General features: G+C 38.8%; 1 protein-coding gene across 2 annotated transcripts; it reads left to right on the top strand.

Annotated features, from left to right (window-relative positions):
• Positions 1 to 2,841: 2,841 nt before the first annotated feature.
• On the top strand, positions 2,842 to 10,962 carry LOC108248421 (von Willebrand factor A domain-containing protein 7). 2 transcript variants are annotated; one of them, XM_017437186.3, is made up of 16 exons: positions 2,842 to 2,973; positions 4,701 to 4,888; positions 4,993 to 5,265; positions 5,424 to 5,517; positions 5,634 to 5,762; positions 7,208 to 7,394; positions 7,480 to 7,652; positions 7,885 to 7,994; positions 8,098 to 8,214; positions 8,315 to 8,515; positions 8,606 to 8,738; positions 8,951 to 9,097; positions 9,471 to 9,563; positions 9,644 to 9,921; positions 10,010 to 10,303; positions 10,405 to 10,962. In XM_017437186.3, exons 2-16 carry the CDS (start codon positions 4,712 to 4,714, stop codon positions 10,810 to 10,812), a joined length of 2,814 nt encoding a protein of 937 aa, XP_017292675.1. In that variant the 5' UTR covers positions 2,842 to 2,973; positions 4,701 to 4,711; the 3' UTR covers positions 10,813 to 10,962. The 2 variants fall into 2 exon arrangements, with proteins under 2 accessions (XP_017292675.1, XP_024866597.1); XM_025010829.2 differs by lacking the exon at positions 2,842 to 2,973 and having other exon boundaries at positions 4,201 to 4,888.
• Positions 10,963 to 11,001: the final 39 nt, after the last annotated feature.

Here is an 11,001-nt window from a genome sequence, read left to right as displayed (position 1 = left end):
GTCACACTGACCATCACACCAACCGTCACACCGATTACCACACCAACCGTCACACTGACTATCACACCAACCATCACACCAACTACCACACCAACCGTCAAACCAACCTTCACACCAACCGTCACACCGACCACCACACCAACCATCACACCGACCATCACACTGACCACCACACCGACCATCACACCAACCGTCACACTGACCACCACACCAACTGTCACACCAACCACCACACCGACCACCATACCAACCATCACACCAACCATCACACTGACCACCACACCAACTGTCACACCAACTACCACATCAACTGTCACAACTGGTATCCTTAAAACAGCAGCAAACACCACATCTACGTCTGCCAGAGCTGTTCAGTCTGTTTTTCTTTGCTTGGCCATCACAGTTTTAGGTCTTATTTCACAATCTGATTTAAATTTTATGAATATTTACATTTAAATATTGGGTTTGGAAAATCAGTCAAATATTTTCTACACTTAATTGATAGTTTATGGTGTACAGTAGTCCACTACAAAAGATCTTGAGGAAATTCTCTCAAATAAAGAAACAAAAAAGTTAGTTCCCTCAGGTCAGCTGACCAGTCATTTCTGAGGGTGCCAAAGACAAAGCCTAAGCTCAGAGGGTGGAATGACCTTCCTTTGGGCATAAGACAGGCCTCTTCACTTGCTGTTTTTAAATCCCTTCTTAAGCCTCATCTCTTTTATTTGGCTTTTGGCACAATCTGAGATGTTTGACTTTGTTTTACTGTGTTTATATTTTAATTATTTTATTACTGCTTTTATATTTGACCTCCTCTACTTTATGATTGTATTGTATTATATGATTGTGTACAGCACTTTGGTACTGTGGTGCTTTACAAATAAGGTTGGTATGGTATGGATATTTATGGGGTTAATATTTACTATAAAAGATGTACAACGTGTAGTTATTAAATTAAAAGGTATGTAAGAATGATGTGGTGGTAAATGGTTTGTGATTAAATCATTTTCTATGCGTTTCCTCAGGTTCTAAATAGTTTAGTCAAAGTTTAATGCTAATAATGAGGTGTGAAACGGGCTTGGTTCTTATAAATTTTACTGGTATTTAAGAGGGAAAAAACATAATAAAAAATAGACCAAAGTTTAAAGCATGTTAGTTGTGGTCATTTTTGGTGAAATGTGTCTTGTTTCAGTGGTGACATAATAAAGAGAGACACAATATGAACTACAAATCCAGAAAAAAACATGACATCAGGAGTCAGTGAGTGAAATAAGTATTTGGTTCCTGATGGTGAAGACATTTTTGTTGGCAACCAAAGCTGTAAGATGTTTCTTGTACAATTTTCAATACAAAAAAATAATTTACATCTTTTGTGTTTCTTTCTTTATATTTGTACAGAACAAACACAAATCAAACAGTAGTAATATTTCCAGTGAGAGAAGCAAAACGCAGCAACCGTTATTTACTACGCAAACAAACAAAAGAGTGCATAGAGAGCGCCCTCTTGTGCAGATAACCAGAGCATCCCTTTGTTTTTGTAAAAGTAAATTGTGCAAGTGCAGAACCAGGTCACCAATAAATTTGCATGATGCAAGTTTGTCAGCAAGCTAAGAGATGGAGATCAGGCCAACTGTATAATAAAACTTTCCTCATTAGTGACAGCACAGAAGAAATAACAAAACAGAATTAGACCCTGAACTTTTGTTTTTTGGGGGCAGACAGAAACATTCTGCATGTGAACAAACCAGTGTGGTCACACATGCACCGAGACACAAACCAAGATACACAAGCCTGATCAGTTTCCACTGATTAACATCTGAAAGTTACAACACACAAAAGGGACATAATGACTCTTCCCTTTAATGTCAGATATAAATGTAGAACTGAGCCACTTTGCATTTCAAGAAGAGCAATATATGTGACGGTAAGTGAGCCTGAAACCCATTATCTCAGACTAACTAACACCTCTCCTTATCTGACTAAATGAATAAAAAAAAAATGTTAATTTATGGTAAGAAAATGTGTTTTTGTGTCATTTATAACAGATGGAAAACCTTTTTTGATCTAAATGACAATCCCTGGAACATTAACTTTTTTTTCTCTTTCTTATCAACTTTAAGTGCAAGTCTGGTAAAAGCATATCAGCTTTGGTTTAAGTTTAGGAATGAAAAATATGCAGTCAGTCAAGGTGTGGTTTCAGGGAAAAAAGGTGGGGAAAAGTCACTGTTTTGCAGTAATTTTCTCTTTCTCAAAATAACTAAATAACAAAATAAGTACACTGCAGCTTACATCTTTTAGGACTAATGGTAAAATGCCTGCATATTATTATTATTTACTTTATTTGCATTTGAAGAGGTGTTTGTTTTAGCTGAAAAAAAGATGTAGGTGTGCTGCTTTATCCAATCAGTTTTATTGTGTAAAAATCTTAGAATGTCATTAAAAAGTTACCTACCGGTACTTTGAATCTTTTCACACGGCACATTCAGTACATCTGCTTACTCTTTAAGAAACAAACATCATTTAGTTCAGATGTAAATAAAAAATGGATTTAGGAATATATTACTTAAATAACAACAGATTAGCAAAATGAGCAGCCATCAATATGTGAGCATAAAACATGTTTTCATCAGAAATTTAAAATGTAAACTTTGGTACACCAAGATGTGATGTTGTGGGAGTTTAGGGGAAAATGTACATTTTTATAAAAGCAGGTAGAACAAGATCAGCAAGACTCCGCCCTGAAATAGACCATGAAAAAAAGGTGTTGATGGAAGCACAAAAAGTGTGGTGGACACCATTAAGGTCAGTAATGTTTTCTTTTTGCACCCAAAACTACATGAAAGACAGAAGCCTGATCATGAAGAGAATATAAAACACTAGGATGAGATAAAATGGCTCTCAAGAAGTTTTTTGAAACTTTTGTTGCTACTTTGTGGTGTTTATAAAGCTGTTAGCTGTGACATGCAAGAAATTAAGGTCAGTATTTATTGATAGCAAGAAAATAGCAGCCAGTAATGTTGAGCCTGGGTCTGCGCATGTGTTTGACTGTAAAATATCTCATTTGGTCTGGACAAATTATAGTCAAAGTCTCAGAAAGTCATCATTGGTTGTACGACTAAAACTGATAAAACTTTGGAGTCATTCACAACACATACTCTGAGTGCTACACAATGCCTAAAATCGTTACTTAAAACTTTTTAGCATATGTTAGATTCAAAATTGTTTGAAAATATTTCTTAAACTGCTGGACGGATTTTAATGAAACTTTCAAGAAGTAATCACTGGATGTTTATCTACAAAGGATTAACTTTTAGAGTTAGAGTTAATCCAGTTAAAGATCACAGCCTTAACCAACACAAAAAAGGCTGTAATTTTGTCAAAATTACAGATGCTGAGCTAAAGTTTGATGCAGTAATAGCAGAGTCACCCTCACATAGACAAATTTGAGGGCTTTACATTTCATGAGATCTTGCAAAATCACATGAGATTTGGCTGTAACTCTGTACCTTCTCATCATTTAGTTCAAACTTCTGGTATGAATGGCAGCAGACATTCCCTTTAAGGACTGCTGGGCCTTTAAACCCATTCAGCTCTTGAACATTACCTACAGAAATCCTTTTGGCTTGTGAATTCTGACTCTGACTCTTGCTGTCGAGGCTCATGCTGAAAGGTTTCGGGATAGATCTTCAAAGGCAGGAATGTCTCAGAACTAGTTAAGTTAACAGATAACAGTTTAGCACCGTGTCTTGGTATGAAAGGAGCATCACAGAGACATCCAGAAGGGAGGGGTTTACCATCCTATGAAAGACATTGTTACAAAAGATATTTTTAAAAAGAAAATAGGAGCATGTGCCTTGCAGAGCAGAGTTCGAAGGTTAAATCGCACCATTAATGCACGGCAGGACTTGGGTATTTTGAGTTATCGTTTAATTTTCTGTATTTGAATTTCATGTTTTTCTTATGATCCATGTGTTTAGTTTATTCCCTGTGCTTGATATGTGTTCTTGTATAGTTTTGTTCCCTGTGTCACAATTCACCTGCCTTCAACTCAGTCGTTTTCCAGTCAGCTGGCCACGCCCACTTCACCTGTTCCCCATTACCTGTCAGTCCAGCTGCAGTTAATCTATTACTCACCCTCAGCCTTTTATATTCAGTCACTTCCGTCATGTCTTTGCTGACTTGTTGTTGGTTTTTGTGCCACAGTCAGGTTGCGCTCCTCGCGTCTCCTTGCAGTCACCTGTGCATCAGCTTTTTGTTGTTTTGCTGCCACCTTATTCTTTTATTCTCTCTTTTGTTTAATAAATCAGTGTGTTTTGTTTCAAAGAGCAAGATGAGTCTGTAAACAGGCTTCACTGCTTTAAAGCCTGGCAGCAGTATGCATTTTTCTTGTTCTGTCATGCAATAGGTTTAAAGTTACAATTTAACCCAGTTCACCCACAGTCCTGGTATAAGAATAGTTAGCATACGTATATGACAGAAGATCTCAAATCTAGAATTTATATCAAGCAAGAATGATTTTTTTTTTCTTCCTATCGAAATTCCAACAAGAAGTCTTTTTATTACACAAACTCTTCTAGTGTTGGGGAAAAAAAAGATGAGTTGCAACTCAGTGCAACATTACATTTTATTTGTAATGAACAGTTGTCTTTATGAAAACATGCCTAAGTTCTAGACAATGATATATTTTGTGATTTATGTGACAGGCTGCGCAGCAATGTTTGGGTTGACAGCATTGAGCCTTGTGCTTCTGGAATGTGGAGCTCATGGTTTTAGTATTTTGCCGAGTAAATCTTTAACTCACCAAGAGATCACTGAGAGAGCGATCCTAAACATCATGGTGAGAGTCTGTCGCACTTTGGCTCTGGCTGAGGGGAGGAACTTTGCTTTTCCAGTAAGTGTTACATTTCATGGATTAAGAAAGTTTGATCTTAATGTACTGCAATAAAAATAAATGCCATTTCAGTTTTTAAGAGATGTGTGTGTATGTCATTGTAGTCACAGCCTTTTACAGCTGAGTCGGTCGTTGCTGCGTGCAACGCGCCCAAATCCTCCAAGAGTTTCCACCGATCCATCACCAAGATCAGAACATCAAACTGGGTAACAGACGTCCGTCATTTCTTCACTCCGTCTTTTCACTTTGACGATGAGACATTTGTAGAAGGAAGGACTCTCATCACAGAAGGACTGTTCACCATAAAGGCTGCTAACAAGAAACGCAACTATTTTCAAGCGATGTTAAAGCTGGGAGAGATTTCACACACCTTACAGGTATTTTTCTTTTAATATTCAATTGGTTCACAAAGAGTTTGCGTTTTTGTAACTCGTCCTTCAGGAATGAATGTGTTCACAAATGCTATAAAACTAGGCTTTAAAATGTAAATTAAATTCATGTTAAATATGATTTTTTTTGTCTACTAAACCTAAAGGATTTCTACAGTCACAGCAACTGGGTGGAAATGGGCAACAAACTCCCCAACTCTAATCTGATCAGAGCAAACACCCGCATTGGAAACATAGCAGGTAAAGAAAGATCTTTTTTGTGTGTGTGTGGATTTCCTGGTTTTCATTTAGTCAATGGAGTGAATGAACTGACGCTAACACTGACAACAACAAAAACTTTTGTATTTTATCTTAAGAACAAAGCAGAGCCACGTGTCTAAACTGTGATGGAGATGACTGCTCGAACAACATTTTGGATGATATCCTTCAGGAAAAGATACTTACTTCAGGATATTTTAGGCTTTTTTTGCCTTCCAAGCCCAAAGGTAAACATCTTCCTTTGTCTGTGTCTTTATCTTCAGTGCTGTTAACTCCATATCAGGCTGTTTGAAATAAGGATTCACGATTCTGTTAACCTGAGCTGTTATTTTTGTGTATAAAAAAAAAGGTTTTACACATGTTGGGATTTTTGTAAATACTACGCGAGCAGCTTGTTCTCATTTTAGAGGTGTGATAACGTTGTTTCATCATAAACCTGGGATAACGAAACTAGCTTTTAGTGTCAGTATACAGTGCAGCTGATGATTGGCAAAAGAGTGGATTTCCTAACCAAAGTTGTAGTTCCGGTGCCTAATTTAAACTGAGCATTATCTAAATTTATCCAGAGTTACACAGTGCTGCCTAAACATAGCAAAGTGATTTTGATGCTTAAACCTAACAGGTGAAAATGGAGCGGATGGATGACAACAAGCAAGTGAATTAAAAGCTGTTGCAATGTAGGCTCAAACTTGAATCTCTTTCTATTTAAATGTGTCTATTTTTGGTATATCATCAACAAACTTAATGAACTGGTTTGGGCTGCTACTTTTAGAGTGACGGTTTCTGTCTGAGCAGGGAGGAGTTATTGAATTAAAGACTGAGGTGAAGCCATTGAACAGAATCCTGGCATGCTTGTGTTTTTTCTGCAGATAAGGGTGTGTGATTTCCTAATCTGCGGGTATGTTGTCACAAGTAAGAAACTATAGGGAGTTAAGAGAAGGTGAGAGGCTGGGTATTATGGTGGTTAATGTGTCTCTAAATTAAAAAATAAAACTTGTAAGCAATACCTGTAAGAAGATGCCAACTACCACTTGTTTGTTTACCTACTGAAACAGCCAAAGTGAATGGGTCAACAATGAGCTGGTTGGGACTGAGAAATAAACCATTTTGGTGTGTTGGTACAGATTTCCGCTTCGAATTATTGAGTAAAGCTTGCAGATAAAAAACAGGTTAGATTGAAAAAATAAACTGAACTGTGTGTTTGAATGCTGAGCTCTGTCTTTATGACGCTCCGCCGCCCTGCTTGATCTGCAATATTTATTCTTGATAGTTGTCTTCCTCGTTCTCTCCTTTCTTTCACGTTTATCAGCAGGTTAACTCTTACATTTCCACCTAAACGTGTTCTCCGAGAACATGAATACTTCAGTGTTTTTTGTTGAGATTTCTGCTTCTTGTCTGGAAGGAAATACTTTTTCCAATGGAGGAAAAAAATATATATAAAATGTATAAAAAGAAACGATCCAATGAAGTGTAGCTGTGACATAAACTAAAAGCTAAAGAACAAACAAACAAAACAAGCCAGAAGAAAACATTTGCTCATAAAAACTAAAAAAAGAGCAGTGCAGTCAGCACAGTAAGCACACGCTGAATGAGAGAATGCACCAGACCTAGAGAGGGCAGCTCTTAGGGCTTTAATCAAATTTGCACTTTTTCTGTTTCGAATAATAAACAGGAAAATGCAGCCATGGAGGTTTTCTTGATGCAACGCATAACACTGAGCCTAAAGGTGGGATCAACAAAGACACATTGACCTCTGAACACGGACATCTCCACAGTCAAGCTGCAAATATTGCGGTAGCTGCAACCAGCGAGCTGCTGGAGGACGTTCGAGGTGCTGCTGGGGACAGAGACTTCCTTCAGTAAGACTTCCACTCTGTTGGTTTCAGGTCAATTTAACATGTGAAATAAAACTTTAAAAAGAACATTTTACTTCTAATCCCTCAGGATGATGGGAATCTCCAGAGGATCCAGTAAAGCTCTTTGTTTTGTGGTTGACACAAGAAGCACGGGTGAAGAAACCGAAGCAGTGAAGATGGTCATATCTTCAATCATTAACAGAAAAGTTAGAGCGCTGGATGAGCCCTCATCTTATCTTCTTGTTTCCTTCAGTGATCTCAGTAGGTTCCTGATGGTCCTAACTGGACACAATGGTCCTCTCAAATCAGCTTTTATAGATGTTTTTATTTTTTTCCCACTTATGAATTTATGGCTTGCTTGTGTTTTAACTGTCACGGTGGAGAGGTATGGTGTTCTGACCATTGGTCAAAGGAATGAAAATAACTCATTTATACTCAGCAAACTTTCACAAAGTGATTCAGATTTTTCCCTGCGTCCCAAACTGCATGACAGGTTTTGGACCACTGATGAGGACCACCGACCCAAAAGAGTTCAAGGCTTACATCAACTCACTCTCAGCAACCGGAGGAGATTCACCAAAAAATACTCTCTCAGGACTGCAGGTGCTTTGATGTCTTTGAGACTACTTTATAATGTTGTACTTTAAAATTCATCAAAACATTAAAGCTGTTAGCAGCTCATTATTTCTAAATGTTCTTCATATAGCTGGCATTAATTGGCACTCCTGCAAACACTGAGATCTTCGTCTTCACGGGCACGGCTGTGAAAGACGCACACATGAAAACCACGGTGACTGCACTCATAGAGCAGACACAATCAGTGGTGAGTAACAAACAAAACAAAAACACTGAGACCTAAATCAACATGGAGCTTGCGGGGAACATACAGACAAATGTTCGACTCAGATTCTTTTTTGTTTCAGGTGAACTTTATGATAACTAACACGTTGGGTTTCCAAACACAAGCTGACAGCAGCAAACAGCAATACGTTGAAATGTCGAAGTCAGACCCTCAGCTGTACAGGGACCTGGCTCAGGCTTCAGGAGGTCAGGTTATTGAAATCACAGAAGATCGGCTGCTCGAGGCCACCAGCGTCATAACAGAATCCTCCAGATCCTCTCTGGTATATGGACAAATAGGCTCATAGCTAATCTGGTGTTTTTTTACAAAGTTAAAAAAAAAATCACCTGCAAAGTTATGTTGGATTTTGCAGGTGACTCTTCTGCAAGCAGCCAGGAGTCCTGGAAAGGCTGAAAGTTTCACTTTTGAAGTTGACGAGTCTGTAACAAACCTGGCAGTTTACATCACCGGGACTTCTGTTGATGTTACACTCATCGATCCCTCAGGTGATTGTATCAAGAGCTGTAAATTCTATTATTGTAATGTTCAATAAGCTGGGATTTATTATTATGTGCATAAACAGTAAGTTTAATATTCTTGGCAGGTGCAGCACAGTTCTACTTAACATAAAGACATTCAAATGCTTCATTGTTGAATTTTGATGCACCTTTAATTTTCTTTTAACCAGTTTGTAAAACTTTAATGGCTCTGTTTTTAGGTGTGCTTCACAACAATATGATGCCACAATCATCTATCATTTCATCCCAGTTAGTTGGAAACTTTCAGACGCTGTGGCTCCAAACACAAGTGGGAATGTGGGAAATAAGAATTGCGTCAACAAATCCCTACAATCTGAAGGTTGTGGGTAAGAGTACCATTATTGTGTTAAATGTAAAAAATATATCTTAGTGGATATAAAACAAATAACAGAATAATTTGACCATAGTGTCATGGAGGTGTGCATTTAAGGACATCTTCAGGTCTCAGAAAAAAAGATCCAGGAGAGAAGCCTTCTGCAGGTGGTGCTGTTGTCAGGAATTTTTTTACTGACATTAAGAGGTAGATTATTGTCCTGACAACTTTATCAGTAGTCTCCCTTCACTCTGTAGGCCATCTTATCACTGTTAGTAATTGAACCCATAGTGGTGGGGTCTTCAGAACGATCTCTGTTAAGCTTTCCAGTGCAAAGTTCTTTTGAATATAGACCTATTGATTGGTTGTCTTTCTTATTTTTGCAGGTGAGAGTCCATTGGACTTTTTGTTTAACTTTGTAAAGGAGTTGCAGGGCCCCCCTGGAGGGTTTGATCTAATAGACAATCGTCCCACAGCTGGTAATGAAAACACAATTTTCTGGTTAGCTAAACTTGTGATCAATACAAGCATAACTGAGCATTTTTTTCTGTCCTTGAAGGTCGTAGTGCTAGTCTGATGGTCACACTAACTGGGGGTGACTCCGCCACATTGACAGAGGTCACCCTGGTTGAACCGACAGGTTCAGGTCAGATTAACGGCAGCGTGGAGGCTCAAGGTGGAGGAGAATATATTGTCCGGTTTGACAGGATACCATCATTTCAGTTTGTGGTCTTCGTGAAGGGACAGAAAAATGATAGTACCTCGGGAGCATCTTTAGGAATCTTCCAAAGGCAATCCACCACCAGCCAGAGAGCTTCTTCTCTCACTGTTGCTGCTGTAAGCAAATGCAACAATCTAAAATCTTTTAATCTTTTTCTAAGACAAGTTCCAATGTAATTTAATTGTGCTTTTTCTTCCCTTTTAGGGGCATTCAAATTGTGTCTTGGAGCCAGGAACGACACAATCAGTTCCTTTCTCTGTGTTGACATTTAGAGAAGGTGGAAATTTCACCATCCAGGCAACCAGTGATCAAGACTTCACTTTAACTTTCCCACCAAGTTTATCCATGGATACTGGAGGCAGTGCTAACGGTATAGTGAACATCACAGTGCCTGCGACCACACCGTCTGGTACCGGTGTCACCCTGATCATCGAGGCTGTGGCTCCAGGAGGCGCAGACACAAACTATGCTGTGCTGCGTTTCACCATCCTACAAAAGGTAATGCCTCAGTTGAATAAGAAACCTTAGCTTTGTTACATTTTAGGGCATTATAGGGGTTAAAGGTGGATGTTTTCTTCCACAATTCCACTCTCTCGTAGGTGACTGATTTCACTCAGCCAGTCTGCCAGCTGCACAACCTGCAGTCCAGCTGCTCTGATGACTGCAGCCAGGCGATGTGGGAGCTCTCTGTCCTGGTGACCGATGGCGCAGACGGGACTGGAGTCGATCATATCAGCCTCAGACAAGGCAGCGGCACCTTAAAAACCACCTCTGCAGTCCACAATGAGAGCATAACTCTGGTGTCATACATGGCTTCCTGCTGCTCACCTGACGTGCAGCTGGTGGCTGTAGATCAAGTGGGCAATGTGGAAATCTGTAGCTACTCTGCTCACAAAACAACAGAACTTCCTACATCTTTTTCTACCAGAACTCTACAGTCCCTTTTGTTTTGTTTTTGTATCACAGTCCTGGGGCTCAGTTTATTATCTGAGATGGAAATCAACTGAACATTAACACTGGTTGCAACAATACTTTAAAAAATTTGTTTGTGTTAGAAAATTACACTCAGCATCTACCACTGTTTTATTCAGTGGTGGCATTTTTGCATTTTTTAACATTTAACATGGAAATTTTATTGCACAAGGCGATGCTTATTTCTGTTTTATACGGTGCAGTACATCCCTAATGACCACCAG

The sequence above is a fragment of the Kryptolebias marmoratus genome, linkage group LG13 (genome assembly GCF_001649575.2).
Source record: "Kryptolebias marmoratus isolate JLee-2015 linkage group LG13, ASM164957v2, whole genome shotgun sequence".
In the NCBI taxonomy this organism is placed as follows: domain Eukaryota; kingdom Metazoa; phylum Chordata; class Actinopteri; order Cyprinodontiformes; family Rivulidae; genus Kryptolebias; species Kryptolebias marmoratus.
Note: the sequence above shows the minus strand (reverse complement) of the source record. Positions and strands in the feature narration are given on the sequence as shown.